Source organism: Sinocyclocheilus rhinocerous, unplaced genomic scaffold (assembly GCF_001515625.1).
Source record: "Sinocyclocheilus rhinocerous isolate Xijiao unplaced genomic scaffold, SAMN03320098_v1.1 scaffold708, whole genome shotgun sequence".
Taxonomy (NCBI): Eukaryota; Metazoa; Chordata; class Actinopteri; order Cypriniformes; family Cyprinidae; genus Sinocyclocheilus; species Sinocyclocheilus rhinocerous.
Genome location: NW_015635523.1, coordinates 270,713 through 287,865, shown reverse-complemented (window position 1 = coordinate 287,865; position 17,153 = coordinate 270,713). Strand labels below are relative to the sequence as shown.

Here is a 17,153-nt window from a genome sequence, read left to right as displayed (position 1 = left end):
TAAGGGTGTGTGTGTGTGTGTGTGTGGTCAGGTAAACCCTATTTTATGGGGACAAAATTTCCCCACAAAGATGGCAATATCTGAAATCATTGTCCTTTTTTGGGTCCAATGAGTGTAGGGGGAGACAGTATAAAACCCATTACTCCTATGGATTGTCACCATAATGATAGGAAAAGTGTGTGTGTGTGTGTACCTACTTACTGTAACCATATTTTGGGGACAAATTGGTACCCAGAAGTAAACAAAACTTGACAAAATCACCTAAAACCTCCCTTTGAGGACGTCCTCATTTGTAAAACCGTGTGTTTTGCTATTTGTGAACAGCAGGACACGAGGAAGAGGAACTGATCAGAGATGTATCAGAAGAAGGGAGACAGCATCAAATACAGCATTTTACATTATATTATGCCATGTGATACTGTATATAGAAGCAACATTATTGATTTTATGTGAGATATGCAAGTTAGGTAATGTAAGTGTTTTTTCTAGCATGACAGTTATTGCCTGTATTACTGTAATTATTTCAGCAACAAAGGTGATTTGAAACGTATCTTGCATTGTTTGGTCTTGAATGATAGCAACGGTCTTTGCTTATTTGTGTTTTATGACACCTTTCATAGGAGCAAAATAAACTTAAACAGCTGTGTGACTACATGAAATATCAACATCAAATCAAAACAAGCTGAATTTGTAATTTATCGTTGCAAAGTACATCAACAAAGCATATTGGATCATTCAAAGTCAGATGTTAGTATGTGGGACTAAATGGGTTAAACTCCTATGAAATAATCAGGACTTCAAAAAAAGATCAACTAGTGTTATTAAAAGGGTGTGACCTCGAATGTTCACGTGGGTTACAAAAAAACCTTGGCGCCTCGTGGAAAAGGGGAACAAATTTGTATTTGAGTTATCATTTTGTGATGATATTTTTAAAAATCAGTTGTGCAGCATTCGTTATTCTGGAAATGCACACGAGAAGGGGAAAGAATGACGGTGATAGAGTTATTTTGGAATCCATCTTCAGTTTAGTCCATTTCCGCTGTTACATAGGTGTTCTTCCTGGTTGTTGATTCCTCTGTGAAAGTAGCAACGTTTCGGCCATGAGCAAGTTCCAGTAGAATGCACGCGACGATTGGAAATAACGCCCAATAGCGTGAAATCTATATAGATGCGCGCGCGCTTTTTGCTGCCAAAGCGTCTCCTTTTGCGCTGAAGGATTCGTGCAATGCAGTGTTCATTTTGATTAAGTCCAAAATGCCCGACTGCTGTGCCGCAGCAAACTGCAAGCAGAGTACGGACCAGTCCAACGTTTCCTTCTTTAGGTTCCCGCTGGATCCCGTTCGGTGAGTGCAGCCTTTGGGCGTAAATGCAATCGCAATTTAATCGATGGTATTTTTTCCTATTTAGATATTTATTTATTTAAGTACAGATTGAGCAAATTAGCATCGTTTGTTAGCTGGTTAGCTTCTGCCCCCTTTTACAATGATTCATTGAATGCATGGCTCCCTTATTGTGGGCTTATGCTTTCCCTGCTGCTTCCATTAATCTGGTTTTGCACAGATTTTTTTGCTTTGCGAGGGCCTGTTTTTTAATTGGCAATCATGAAATTAGGCTATCTTTCGCATTTCTTCAACGTGATTGCTGCAACTTTTAAGGGGTTACTGTAAGCAATTGACTCCTGTACACGTTCGCCATCATCAGGCCCTTCCCAAAATGGCAGGAATTTAATTCCCTCAGAATACGTTATTCTGTTCAGGGCGTGATTTGTACTTTTGCTTTCTTCTTGTGGGATTTGGATGTCAAACTTATTGTGGTGTTTATTAAACACATGTGCTTTGTTTTAGACCTGTGATTTTTGATTGTTGAGGTTTGTAATAATGGTAAAATATCACTTTTGCACTACTGCAGTAACCTTACTACTTATCTTTAGATGTAAACAATGGGTGGGTAAGTGCCACAGACCAGATCTGGAGATCAAATCACCTGAAGATTTACACAGCAACTACAGATTGTGCTCAAAACACTTTGAAACATCAATGATATGTCAGCAAGTAAGTTTGCATGATTTTGGTGAGCATCTTCTATTTAAAAAAAATTGAGATTTTTATTATTATTTTATCATGATGCGAGTAAACCAAACCAGTGAAATGATTTTTTTACTAGGATTGATGTGTAGGGTTGACCAGTAGGCTGGCATGTGCCCTATGTTCCCCAGAAAACTGCACCGTTTTTGACACTGGTGAATTACCAATGTTTGAAACCACTTTTTTGTTTGTTTATTTGTTTTGCTAAAAGTTTAGCTATGCATTAATAAATTTAGCATATTTCCCAAAATAAGTGTATGCTGTTCCAGTTGCTCAGCTAGATGGTTATGGTAAACTTTGCATGTAAATGAAATACAATTAGATTGGTCTTGTGAATAACCATTTGTAAAGTTTCATTTGCTTTACTAAAAAAAAAATATATATATATATATATATTTTTTTCAAAATGTGGAGAAGATTAAATATTTATACAGTATTACATTTATTTATGGGTGCCTTAAAAATAAAACATTTTCCAGCAACATAAGCCTCTAGCATAGAATGTAATTAAATTGTTTTTTGTATAAATGGCTGATTTATGTTCATGTTTTATTTGAAATATAAAGCATTCACACATTCCCAATTATTTCAACCTGCCCCCCACCCCCTGACATGGCACAGTTAACCCTTAATGTGTAAAACTCCTTTTTATTTCAGAGCTCTCAGAAATCTGTTTTGAAGGATGATGCCGTTCCTACTATATTTGATTTTGCAACCAACCAGGACAATGCACAAACTAGCAACAGAAAAAGGACACGGGAGAAAGTGAGTGTCTAATGTACACATCAAAATTCAAAAACTTTTTTTATTCTGTTTTATAACTTCCTTGCTTTGTGAATAGACTGATAAAAACTTTTCTTGAATAAAAAAATATATTTTAACAATATCAAACATATTTTTTTCTTTAATATTTGAGTTTATCTCAAAATAAGACAAAACACAAGAAAATGTTATATATAATATAATAATGAGTGGTCTCTAGCAACTTATTTAAAGACAGGTCTTCCAAAATCTGGTAAATAGCCTAATGAAGACAAAGAACTGTTCTGTACAGAATGGATTTTGAAGAGTTCCTTTGTAAAGAGTGGCACAGTGAGCCCAGCACACATAAGTAGCATCAAGTAGATATTCAATGCAAAGTGTTTTATCAGTGTTTTATCAGTTTATTCAGTACAAAAACGTACTTATCAGTACATTCTTATGCAATACAAGCTTTTATTAACTTAAAATAATGGAGCAAACTACTTGCCCGTTTTTTTTTTTTTTTGATTAAGTTGATTCAGTTAAATACAAAGTGACAAGGTAAACAAACACTTTGGGGATTGAGTTCTGTGTAGATTACTTATCATTTGAATGCAAATGTAATTCCACCATCTCATTTAAATTAGATTTCATGCTTGTAATAGTTCTCAACAAGCATTTTATAATGTGTAGCCATCATTGTTATTAATTCATTGTTTTTATTTGTCATTATGGACACATTGTAGCGTTGACTACAAATGATAGATTTTTATTTTGTTTTCATTTTTTCAGACAGGAGAGGAGCCTGTTGCCACAAAGAAAACTAAAGGTAGGTAATGCATTTCCATGTCAGCATTTTTAAATTCTGATTTCTCTTTGTAATTACACAAACTAATTACAGCAGATTCTCTGCATTTTTGTTTTTAAGCGTGTATGTATTCTGCTTTTTTAAGGTACCACCAATAACTCAAACCCCTCTGTGCCAGAGGCAGAAGATAAAGTTGAGAGTGATTCAGCTGAGAACAGCGAAACACACAATCCTCCTGCACATGATGAATCAGAGGAGGATCCTGCTATTTACAAAGCGAAAGAAATTTTGAAAGACTACTTCAAGGAGACTTTAGCCTTCACTGGTTTTAGCATCACCAACAGTGCATCTCTTAACGCTGTTAAACCACTGGGGAATGACCCAGCTAGGCCACTCTCTGTCAACACCATATGCGCAGAGAAGATTGACCAAAAAGAAGTGCTCACTTTAGGTGAGGATGTGATGCGTGAGGAGATCCGCAATAGCTTGCGCCTTGCACGCTTCTTTTCCATACTTCTACAAGACCGAGTAAGCATTGAGGGCAAGGACCAGATTCCTGTGTTTATCCGCTCAGTCACTGGTGAAGGCTTTCCACAGAAACACCTCATGGGATTCCTTCCTTGCGATGTTGACTCTGACACTCTGTTCCTTATGCTTATATCTGAGATCCGGAACAAGTGGGGCCTGCGGATGGAGCACTGCCGCGGCTTCACCTACCTGTCATCAGGTGCCATGTGTCAGAAACTGAAGGATCTCTCCTGCAGGATGCTGCGGGATTTTCCACAGGTAGTTTTGTCCCCCAGTGAGCCTTATGCCTTCAATGTGTGGTTGATTCGCTCCATGCCCATCCTTCCAATTCAGGACGTTGTTGATACTGTAGAGCAGGTTGCTGCCATTATTAGGCAATCAGAAACTCTGGCGAAGAAACTTGATGCCAAGATCACTGCTTCATACAGCCACATCAAAGGTGAAGTGGACAGAGTGAAGGAGTCTTGTCAGAATCATTGGGAATATGCCACTGATGCTTTCCAGACAATGCTTGATATCTTGGAGCCGCTTTTGAGCAGCATTGGAGAGATGTGCACCAGTGCCCTTTCAGATGTGGACACCGACACCGTCGTAGTGCTTCTAATGCTGAAAGAGAAGCTGAAGAACTTTGATTTCATCATTACACTTGTGGTCCTGAAGAACACACTGTGTTGTGTAAGCATCCTGAACCCCAGCCTCCGGGGAATAATCAGCATCAGCAGCACATTGCAGTACACCATCTCTAATGCCTTGAAGCTTCTAACCAAACATATGCAGGAGATCGCAATTTTTCACAGAAAGTGGTTTTCTGATGCAGTGGGCAGAGCCAAGAAGTTGGGGGTGCCAGTCAATCTGCCAGTGGAGATGGAGACAAATGGGGATGGTGCGGAGAAACCGCAAGCCTCTTTGGAGGATTACTACAGGGAAGCACTGAGCAAGAAGGTTTTACAATACCTTGTTGATGAAGTCAAAAGAGTCCTAGGCACTGAAATGGCAAGAATCCTCAGATGGTTGTCATTGGTGCCCTCATACATGGCTGACCACAATTTTAGCATCCGCAAAGACAAAGTTGCTGATGCTAACCTGAATAACTTGGCTCGTCCTGATTCCTTTTATGATGAGCTGGGCTGTTGGGAAGTGAAATGGCGACATGCTAGCAAGCGAAGGATTCTTCCCACCAGTGTGTTTGCTACCCTCAAGATCCCAGATATAGGCTTTTACCCAAATGTTCAGAGCCTGTTGAGAGTGTTGGGCACCATCCCTTGTGTCCGTGCAGAATCTGATGTGTATGGGCACTATGATATGGTGTTGGACCGCTATCAGTCCTACATGAAAAAAATACAAGTGGAAAAGAGACTGAGCAATATGGCCTGTGTTTATGTCAATCAAGATGTCCACTTCAGCACTGAGGAAATGGTGGAGGCGTATGTAAAGAAATATCCAGAAATCCTGCAGCTATTACATGAAGTAAGTATGTTTTTGGTAACTAATTAAATTTGATTTGTATTTAATTATATTTAGTTTCTGGAGATAAATAATGCCAAAAACTCAAGCATGTTTTTAACAAGCTGTTCATTGTTTTGATCTACTCATTTGTTTTTAGGATGATGTAATGGAAGTGCAACCATCAGGTAAAGCTTCTCACCTTTCTGGTTTTGATAGCTTGAACAAGAATACATTGAACTGAGCTGAATTTTATGTTAAATACAGTTGTTGATTTTATTTATTGTACTCCAACCCCTATAACAGTTCCTGAATCCAGTGCAAATGACGCCTCTAAAGAAGATACGGAAGAACCAAGAGAGATGACTTTAAATATGGACATTAAGAGACAGAAACTGCTTGAGTGTGCAGAAACTGATAAAGAGGCATTAAAATCTGCATTACAGACCGCTGTCACGGCAGCATACGGCAGGCAAAGCAGACACACTCAGGGTGATCAAGATCAAGATCAAGAAGTAGAATATGTGACCAAATCCGAGATGAATGAAGTCCTTAAAGTGTGTGAGGATGTTGTACGGGATAGGATTCTTTCAGAGCTCGGAAATTCATTCTTCTCCCTGTTTATCGACCGAGTTGTCCGGTTGGGAGAGACAGACTACTTACCCATGTTCATCAGATTTGTTGATAGTTTTGATGTCATGCGCCTTGAGCTTCTGGGTTTTATCGAGGTTACTCATGACACTGAGGCCATGTGCGAACGACTTTTTGATGTTGTCACCAAAGAGTGGCATCTCGATTTGAGCTACTGCAGAGGTCAAGCTTACCTTGGCTCTGGGGAAGTGTCCTACAAGCTCAAGGCCTTTGCATGTAAAATACAGGAGCAGTATCCTCTTGCTATATGCACACACTGCTCATGTTACTCTTTCAATACCTGGTGGTCAAGATCAGTTCCAGTAGCTGCAGTCATTAGAGCCATAGACACGTTAGAGGAGATAGTGTCATTCTTCCACAGCATGCCTGCCCTCGAGAAACAGTTAGATCAAGTCTTAGCCATAGGCCTAAGAGAAAGCTATGAGAAAATCCATGAGCTTCAAGGAAAGTTCTGCTCCTCTTGGCTTGAGAAACACGACTCTTATGAAGTCTTCGCTCAGATTCTGGAGCCTCTGGTAGATTGGCTTGAAAATATTGATAACTGCCAACCACAAATATGGAGTTTGGCAGTATCCAACCGAGCCAAGAGACTACTTCAGTTAATAAAGGACTTTGATTTCATTGTGGCAATTGTTGCGCTAAAAAATGCCTCATCCTTCACCAGAGAACTGAGTGCAGCATTACAGAAAGACCATTTTAGTGCTGCCTCGCAGCTCAGCCAGATCAGTGGTATTGTGGCCACGCTTAACAGAGTGAAAACCAACATCAAGGTTTTCCATCAGAATTGGTTTGATGAAGCTTCTTGTTTTGCTCAGAGTCTGGGTGTGCAGGTCAAAGTGCCTGATAGCGTGATTGTTCCAAGGGACAGTCTCTTGAAGCCAGGTTCATACTATAAAGACGCAATGAGTGTCCCTTTAGTTGACCACCTTATAAACATGGTGAAAGACTATTTCTCTGATGACCACAAAGAGGCTCTCAACTTATTGTCTTTGGTCCCGTGCTCTGTGACAGTGAGCTATGTTTTTGAAATGCTCAAGTCAAAACCTCCATTGTACATTGGTGACCTTCCCGATCCTGACAACTTCTTCACGGAGCTAAGCTGCTGGAAAGTGAAGTGGAAAACGAAAGTGGTTAGTGTAACCATACCAGAGACCATTTTTCAGACTCTGCGTCTACCCCTCATGCAGTACTTCGTAAACATCAACACATTGCTGAAGATAATGTGTGTGTTGCCAAGCACAGCTTTAGAATATTGTGGTGAGGTGAAGCGGCACAAAATGTATCAAGACTACTTGAGCAACACCTCACCTATGGACAGATCGCCCTGTTTAGCCGTGCTTCAGGTGGGCACTGACTTTAACAGAGACCTAGACCGAATGGTTGCTCAGTGCTTAAAGCTCACACCTAAGACACTGGAGGGTATTTGCCTGGTAAGGATAATTTTTTTTTAGTAATTTGTTGCTTGTTTAATTTGCTTTCCAGATGTGTTCCTAAAGTCTGTTTTACTTCACAGGACAAAGAATCCAAAACCTTAGGAAGGACTGTTGAAATAAAAACAGAAGGTGTGTAATAATATTTTAATTGCTGGCTTTTTTTTTTTTTTTTTAAAGAATCAATGTTTGGATGCTTTCTTTCCTCTTGTCTTTTGGGGGAGGAAAAAGTGGAAGCAGTATTTAAGCACACCATGTAGAGAAGTCATTAATCAAAGAGATGTCTGTTGTTTTACCAGTAGATTGAGGTATATTTTGATTTAAAATTGAGGTAAAAAAATATTTAAAAACAAAACATGCATGCATGTTGTTCACAATAAGATCAGTAACATGCATTTGGAAAATAGGTAGGATGAATTTTCATTTCATGTTGACTTTAATGCTCACTTTTCCAACATTGCAGATGACACCCACATGGATGAAGTAGAGGACAGGGAAGCTCAGCAGGTTTGTAAAGTTGTGATGATAATTGTTATAATAACATATCATTTTTCAAAGGGTTTAGAGGATAGATTATAGATTACAGTATAGATCGTTGATTGAGTTGAAAATTGTTTTAAACTATTGTTGATTCATATCAGCTGGTGATAGTTGATTGCTTTTTTAAATTTTGTTCATAAGTAGTATTTCTATTCACAGGACAAAGACTCCCGAATACTTGTGGTGAATTCTGAGATGACAGGCAGCGGTATGTCATTTTTGGGAATGGTCTTGCATTTGAGTTCTTAATGTTCGAGTCTTTAATTAAATATTTGTTTTATTGAAAATGCTGTATTCGTTGTCTAAAATAATGTTTACCCTGACTTTTAGAAGCAGAAATCTACAAAGAGGGAGCAGAGAGCATAGAGACTCAGCAGCAGTCTGAAAACATAGAAGTGGTTGCTGGTTGCACGGAAGTGGCTGCTGAGGAGCAGCGTGAAAAGGTTGAAGAAGTGGAGCAGGTTCCAGATGAGAATGGCCATTCTGATGAACCAGCTGACAACATAAAAAACTGTGAAGAAGTCTTTAAACAAGCAGCTACGCTTGCAAGGAGAAACTGCTCATTGATCGACCTTGATAAACCAGAGCAAGATGCTGTTGTTCAGAAACTTGCCTTATGTCATTGGGTGAAGGAGGAAGGGACATTGTTTTCAGAGGGAGAAATGTTACAAAGTATTGTGAAGGCTATACGAGAAACAATCCTCACTGAAGTTCAGGACTCTTTTTTCTTTTCCATCATCACTGATAGAGCTATTTCAGTGGGTGATGCGAAGTTCCTGCCAGTCTTTGTTAGATATGTGAATGACTGCATTCCTAAAGTGGAGCTTATAGGATTTCTGCCCTTTGATGAAAGCTCCGATGTGGATTTGCAAGCTAAGGCTCTTTCAGCAACACTTGAAGATGAGTGGGGACTTCAGATGGGCTGCTGTCGTGGCCAGTCCATCATGTGCTTTGGTACGGGGAGCAAAAGTCTCAGGAAGATGGCTTTGGGTTTTTTAGAGAGCTATCCATTAGCTGTGAACACTCCCAGTGAATCTTGTGGACTTGCCTATTGGCTGGCTTTAAGCCTACAAAATGCATCCATTACAAAGGTTCTAGAGACAGCTGAAGATCTATTACAGTTTTTTGACCAGTCACCCAAATTAGAGAGTGAACTTGCCAAGACCATGGATGGGCTGCTGAATACTCCACGGGAAGCACTTGCAGAGGTCCCAGAGACCTGCCTGTCCAGATGGAAGAAGAGAGAAGACTTCTTTGATATTTTGGTGGACAATGTTACAAAGTATTGTGAAGGCTATACGAGAAACAATCCTCACTGAAGTTCAGGACTCTTTTTTCTTTTCCATCATCACTGATAGAGCTATTTCAGTGGGTGATGCGAAGTTCCTGCCAGTCTTTGTTAGATATGTGAATGACTGCATTCCTAAAGTGGAGCTTATAGGATTTCTGCCCTTTGATGAAAGCTCCGATGTGGATTTGCAAGCTAAGGCTCTTTCAGCAACACTTGAAGATGAGTGGGGACTTCAGATGGGCTGCTGTCGTGGCCAGTCCATCATGTGCTTTGGTACGGGGAGCAAAAGTCTCAGGAAGATGGCTTTGGGTTTTTTAGAGAGCTATCCATTAGCTGTGAACACTCCCAGTGAATCTTGTGGACTTGCCTATTGGCTGGCTTTAAGCCTACAAAATGCATCCATTACAAAGGTTCTAGAGACAGCTGAAGATCTATTACAGTTTTTTGACCAGTCACCCAAATTAGAGAGTGAACTTGCCAAGACCATGGATGGGCTGCTGAATACTCCACGGGAAGCACTTGCAGAGGTCCCAGAGACCTGCCTGTCCAGATGGAAGAAGAGAGAAGACTTCTTTGATATTTTGGTGGACATGCTGGAGGGAGTCCTGAACTGCTTAGATTCTGTGAGCACCAACTCCAGTGGGTCATGGAGTGATAGCATGTCACTGCATTCCCAGACTCTGTCCACAGCACTTAGACAGGTTGATTTTATCATCCCCCTAGTGATCTTGAAGAATGCCTGTGCGCCCTTAAGGAATTGCAGCACTGTGTTTCGTTGTGGAAACCCTGCTGACATTATTTGCGAGCTTGAGAAGATTATGCCAATAATAGATACTTTTAGCAAGATGTTGGGCAATGTGAGTGCGGTGCATTCTGTCTGGTTTGACGAGGCAGTGGAGCTTGCAACTAAGGTCATGGGATTGCTGTCTTATGCGGAATCTGTCAGTGGCTATGATTCACCAGAAACATCTTACATGGAAGCAGTTAGCTTACCAGTTCTAAATGGTTTGATTGAAGAAATGAAGTTTAACTTCTCAGAGAATCACCTAAAAGCCCTGAAAGTTTTGTCCCTTTTGCCAACGTGCAACCCTCTGCCTATTCTCCCAGAATCCACAGATAAACTGCACACTATATACCTGAGTGATCTCCCTGAACCAGAAACAGCGGAAGAAGACATTAACACCTGGGCCACGGTATGGAGGGAGAAGTATCAAGATGTTTGTCCTCCCACCTCCATCTCTGAGACATTGCTCCATAATGAAGCCAAAAACCTTCCAAATGTTGCAACCCTTCTTAAACTTGTGGCCGTGTTGCCCAGCATTAGCATGGAGTGCGATCTAATGAAGACAACACTAAACTCTTTGAGGACCTTACTCAGAGATGGTATCTTCAACAGGGGCAGTAAGACTGATGCAGTGATGCTTCTTATGCATCGCCAGACACTACAGAGCCTGGAAGAGGTGATTGAGAAATGCATGGCGGGTGATCCAGAAAGTAATCAATTTCTTGCTCAGGTGTGGTACATTTCTTAGTGTTTACACTGTGTTAATAATTCTCATTGTCCAAAAATATCAAATTAACACATTGATATCAACTGATAAAACAAACAAAAAAATCCTTTTTTTTTTTTTTTATTCATACATGTAGGTAAAGTCAAGAGTTAATCACCTGAGAATGGAAGGTGGTAAGTAAGCTCAAATGGGCATTCAAAGTAATGAAATTGCTGTTGTGTTTTATTCTGACACACTCTTTCCTGTCCCTTTCCAGAGGTGATTGCCATGGCTCCACAGGAGTTGGTTGTAGATACAAATGGTTCGGATTATCCTCAAGAGGCAAATGTTGCTGGAATCGGTCAGTAATGTTAAATGAAAAATATTAGTAATAAGTAATTATCTCTTTTTATTAAATATTATGTCTCATCCGTTGTTTAGATGTCGAAACTGCTGCTCCAGAGGAAATTCTAGTGGAAACCAATGACTCTAGTGAAATAGAAAGTGCTGAAGAAAATACACCTGACCAGCCATCATCTTTAACAGTTAGCAGCTCAGACAAAGCCACAACTGCAGCTCAAGTCATCCCTGCTTGTAGCTCTCTGCCAACCAGCACACCTGACCAACAAACAGAATCTGTCCAAGATGCTGCTATGCAATCTACAGCAGCAGAACATGATAGAAGTGATCAACTGATCGCACTTGTTCAAGATCTAAATGATAGGTCTGAAGTACTTGATCTGTGTGGAATTGGTCTACCAGTAACAGGGGATCAAATAGTAACTAATCAAGGTGGAACTGAGCAGTCCAATGAAGAAGAGCCAGTTAGCACTGTTCAGTCAGTATCAGCTAATCAACGTGAAACTGATCAACCTATGGAAGTTGATCAGTTTGTTGCCACAGAACCAGGTGAAACTGACCAGCCAGCAACAGAGGAGCAAAGTGTACCTGATCAGTTCACGGCAGTTGCTCAAGTTGATACTGATTCCTCCATAGTTGCTCAAGATGAAGGTTGTCACACAGTAACAGGCTTAGCAGATGGTCAGTTTGTGTCAGAGGATCAGAGTGAATCTGTTCAGCTCATGTCAGTGGATCACAGTGTAAATGATAAGTTCGAGTCAGTCCTTCAAAGCGAAACTGATCAACCCATGGAAATTGATGTGAGTGGAAATGATCCATATGTAGTTGAAGATCAAGGTGGAAATAGCCAGCCAGCAACAGGGGAACAATGTGTAGTTGAGCAGTTGGAAGTTAGTCCAGTTGAAACTGATCAGTCTATTGTAAAAGTTCAGGATGAAGCTTGTCAGTTATTAACAGTGATAGCAGATGAAGGAGAAACTGGTCAATTGGTATCAGTGGAACAAATTGGATCTCATGATCTTGAGGCTGTTGATAACTCTGGAAATTATCATTTTGTAGCAGCAGGCCAGGACAAAACCGGTCCGTCAGTAACTGAAGATCAGATTATAAATGATCAGTTTGTGACAGATGGTCAATTTGAAACTGTAAATTTAGTAGTAAAAAGTCAAGATTCTATTCAGACAGAACATGGATTAGCAAATGAGGGTGAGTTAATATCAGAGGATCAAAGTGAATCTCATGAGCTCATGGTAGTTGACTCTGGAAAAGATCAGTCTCTAACATCAGATCACAGTGTAACTGGTCAGTCAGAAATAGGAGACCCAAGTGTAACAGAAGAGTTCATAGTAGTTGGTCAAGTTGAAAGTGATCATTCCGGAGAAGAGGATCAAGATGAGACTGGTCAGACAGAAACGGTGTTCCCAAGTGAAGGTGAAACTAGTCAGTTAGTATCCAGAGATCAAAATGTATCTGATCACCCCATGGTAGATGACTCTGGAAATGATCAGTCTGTAACAGCAGATCAAAGTGTAACTGGTCAGTCAGAAATAGGAGACCCAAGTGTAACAGAAGAGTTCATAGTATTTGGTCAAGTTGAAAATGATCATTCCGTAGTAGAAGATCAAGATAAAACCGGTCCGACAGAAACTGGGTTCCCAAGTGAAGGTGAAACTAGTCAGTTAGTATTAGGAGATCAAAATGTATCTGATCAGCTCATGGTAGATGACGACTCTGGAAATGATCAGTCTGTAACAGCAGATCAAGATGTAACCTTTCAGTCAGTTACAGAAGATCAAAGTGTACCTGATCAATTTATAGCAGTTGTTCAAGTTGAGTCAGATCAATCTGTAGTTGAGGGTAAAAATGAAAATGCTCAGACAGAAACTATATTACCAAACGAAGTTGGAACTAGTCCGTTAATATTAGGGGATCAATGTGGAGCTGATCAGCTCATGGTAGTTGACTCTGGAAATGAACAGTCTGTAACAGTAGATCATAGTGGAACTGGTCAGTCTGTCTTACCAAATGAAGTTGGAACTAATCAGTTAGTATTGGGAGATTGTGGATCTGATGAGCTCATGGTTGTTGAGTCTGGAAATGATCAGTCTGTAACAGTAGAGCAAGGTGGAACTGATCAGTCATCACCAGATCAAACTGTAACTGATACATTTGTGGAAGTTGCAGCTCATCAGCCTATAGTAGAACATCAAAGTGGATTTGGGTTAGAAGATGGAAGTGGAACTTGTCAGATAGCATCAGGGAATCAAAGTGGAAATGATCAGCTTGTGGCAGATGAACCCTGTGGAAATGATCAGTCTGTAGTAGAATCTCAAGGTGAAACTATTCTTGCAGTTGCATTGAATCAAAGTGTACCTGATCAGTCTGTGGCACTCAGTCAAGGTGGAACTGATCAGATAGTACCAGGGAATCAAAGTGAAACTGATCAGACCATCATAGATCAGGTTGGCCTTGAGCAGCCCAAAGTAGCTGCAGATTGTGGCACAGATCAGTTCAGTTCAGTGACTCCAGATTGCTCAGACCAAGAAACTGCAGCAGTACACATTTGCCTTGATCAGTCCTCTGCAATAACTCCAAGTGTTACTGACCATTGCACACCTGCTTCATCTGAGGATATTACGGATCACCCCATGGCAGCAGAATCTGAATGCACAGTCCAGTCTGGAGTAAAGGCTCAGGATAGTGCAAACAAAGTAACTACCCAGGATGACACTGGACTACAAAAAATAGTTTTTACCCCCTACGATGCTGTTGCTCGAGAGGAATTACTCAAGGAACTGTGCAACATAAAGTTCTTTTCCATAGTCACTGAGGAAGAGTTTGCAATCGATGGCCAACCATACATCTCTGTAGGAATACACTACCTTAACAAACAAGACATCATGTGTGAAAATATGTTGGCCTTTATCCCGCTTTCCACAAACATTACTTCATTCGTTGATACGCTCACCATCGCTCTTTCTGAGAAGTGGGGTTTGAACTTGGCACTCTGTAGAAGTCAAAACTTGGCAAGACCAGGTGCCACAGTCTCTCAGATGACACAGGCTTCAGCTTTGCTTTCGCAGAGACTCCCTCATGCTTTCAGTTTCCCGAACCTTGTAACTCCTAAATCTTTGCTAGACAGTTTGTCCTCCCTGAGAGAGATAACTCACTGTTTTGAGTGCTTGGAGCAGCTCTTCATGTGGTTCTCTGAGGATATTCAACGACGTGTAAGACTAGAGGATGCTGTTGTACATATGTTCCAGGAGGACGAAAGGAAGGCCAGTGAGCTGAAAGCCAAGATCAGCAGCAATCAATTGGCAATGAGCCATGAAGTTCTGGAACTCACTACAGACATTCTAGAGGCCATCGTCTTTTGCTTGAATGAGATGAAAGGGAACCAAGATAATGAGGCAAACACAGCACAGGCTCAGAGCTTCCTTTCTGATATCCAAAACTTTGATTTCATATTGACAGTTGTGATTATGAAAAACATCTTGAGCCTCACCAAAAGCATAAGCCTGAGTCTTCAGGGAAATTCCTATGATGTGTATCAAGCTGTAAACCGCGTGTCTGATCTGATGCCCTCTCTCAGTGAAATGAAGAACAGTATTGACTCACATCATCAAACCTGGTTTCAAGAGGCTGTTGCTTTGGCTTCTAAGCAGGTACCCTCACTACAACCACCCTTAAATGTGCACTACAGAGAGGACATCAGTAAAGGGGCCATTGAGCACTGTATTGCTGAGATGGAAGGACTCTCCCAGGATGTTCTGTCAGCTGTTCGCTGCTTGCAGGTTGTGCCTTATGTCATGTCCAAAGTGGAGGGATGCTGCAACGACACGGAGTTTGTCAAGGTGTTCCAAGATGTCTTACCTGACCCAAACTCCTTCCAGGATGAGCTGCAGAGGTGGAGGGACAGGTGGCAAGACTGTATTGCTAGTCATCAGCACCTACCCGACACTGTTCTCGGCACTCTCAAAACTTCTGACATTGAGACTTTTCCCAACATTTCAACTATCCTTAGGCTCCTGGCAGTCCTGCCCATCTCCAGCACGCAGAGTAGCTTCACACAGGGAAAGATGAAATCTGAGCTGTACCCTCTGTAGTAGGCTTGGCTTAACTAGCTGCCCCCAAACAAGTTGTCTAATAGGATGTCATACACTGCTGAAACTTCAGAATGTCCTACTGTATTCTCTAAACTGTAGATCACATCTGATTGTAGGTTTCAGTATGTTTATTTTATTAGTTGAATTAGACCTGTACACTCTTAAGGATAATCACATAATGGTTTTATTGATGTTTTGTCTTTTTTATTATTTGTTTTCCTTTTACGTAAGTGGCATGGAAAAAGAGGACTGCCAATTGGGACCAATGTCTTGCCAAAAAAAAAAAAAAAGAGAATAGGATGCCCCTGGGGGGCCTTACTGCTTTGTGCCTTTATGCAAAAACCCTACATAACACTTTGAATAACGTGACACAAAAAGTCTGGATGGACACTTTCACATCACACTTTTTGGGAATTTCCTAATATCTTCAGGAACTTTTAAAGACTTCAAATCATATAAATATTCTGTGATGCATTGTGAGGAAAAGAGAATCGTGTTTTATCACAATGAATTATGACTGTGTTATATTGTCAATGTCATCCCACGGCACAAGCTAAAACCAGTCTGTCCCTGTATCATTATGCGTGTTACAATGTTTGATTTGTTTGCAGTTTTATTTAGATGAATGGATCTTTCTGTAAACGTTTCTCCCAGAAGCCCTCCTCACAAAGGAAGCATTCATATATATTTGAGTAAAATAAATAAAATCATTGAAAAGAAGCAGTGTTTTACATTTCAATCTCTTCTCAATTCAAAGGCAGAATATTTAAGGATGCCCACAAGATGGCAGTCTACACCTATTATACTTAGGCAAGTACCTGTGGGTAAGTACTGATTCATCCCTGTTTTTTCTTTTTAAGCTTTTTGCCCTGAGACTTTTTCCCTAGATGGTTTGTTATGCATAGTATAATCTAATTTAATTGTAGGAGCATTAATCAATGACGTTAGTTGTGTGTAATGGATTCATTAGTGTTTTTTTCTTCTCCCCCACATTACTGACATCAATATCAAGAGAGCAGGGTGACTGATGCTAATACATGCATAATACAACAGCATATTTAATAATGTCAAATGATACATAATTATTGATAAATAATTGCAGTTATGGTTTTTTGCTTTTTTTTTTATATAACGTATTTTATAAATTGACTTGTTATAAATGTTTTTTTAATCGGTTGATTAATTGGCTGTTAATATTAATTATTTCTATTTATTATGCTACACTAATGACATTTTTTAATGTTACACTATTGTGGTGGTAGTCTAACAGCTGATGTCATTGGCTGGTTTCATGTGTTGCCTTATTGTGTGATCTGTTCAGTTATTTTAGTTCCTTGTTTTAACTGATTTAGTCTTATTTATGTGTACTTTTTATTGCCTTGATTGTCCCCCCCCCCTCCAAAAAAAAAACTAAGGAGAAGAATCCCACTTCTGTTCACCACTTCCTGCCAGTGTCCTCTACTCTTCCACTAAGTTAAAGGTAGTTAATGATTAATGTCTTCACTTTTTAATGCTTTTTTTAAGAGTTCAGGCTTTTCACAAAATAGCATTGGCCCCCTGTAGCCTGTCGATGATTTGCAGCCATTCTTCAACCCTTGGTTCATAGACTCCAGATTCATCATGGAATATTGTTTTCAAGAGTAGATTTCGAGATGTTGTTGAGAAGCAATCAGTCTCCCAT

General features: G+C 40.2%; 2 protein-coding genes across 2 annotated transcripts in view; both read left to right on the top strand.

Moving 5' to 3' along the window:
- The window catches only part of LOC107747030 (52 kDa repressor of the inhibitor of the protein kinase-like), a 5,800-nt gene extending 5,169 nt beyond the window's left edge, over nucleotides 1-631 (top strand). Inside the window, exon 6 of the mRNA XM_016561444.1 lies at nucleotides 621-631. Within this exon, the coding sequence (XP_016416930.1) occupies nucleotides 621-631 (11 nt within the window). The remainder of the gene's footprint in view (nucleotides 1-620) is intronic.
- Nucleotides 632-857: 226 nt separating this feature from the next.
- Nucleotides 858-15,762, top strand: LOC107746985 (uncharacterized). Its single transcript, XM_016561353.1, has 15 exons — nucleotides 858-1,343; nucleotides 1,931-2,051; nucleotides 2,742-2,849; nucleotides 3,618-3,654; nucleotides 3,779-5,628; nucleotides 5,765-5,792; nucleotides 5,911-7,685; nucleotides 7,769-7,817; nucleotides 8,149-8,192; nucleotides 8,385-8,433; nucleotides 8,556-9,490; nucleotides 10,101-11,030; nucleotides 11,164-11,200; nucleotides 11,284-11,367; nucleotides 11,448-15,762. The coding sequence occupies exons 1-15, from the start codon at nucleotides 1,255-1,257 to the stop codon at nucleotides 15,470-15,472; spliced, it is 10,161 nt and encodes a 3,386-aa protein (XP_016416839.1). The 5' UTR covers nucleotides 858-1,254; the 3' UTR covers nucleotides 15,473-15,762.
- Nucleotides 15,763-17,153: the final 1,391 nt, after the last annotated feature.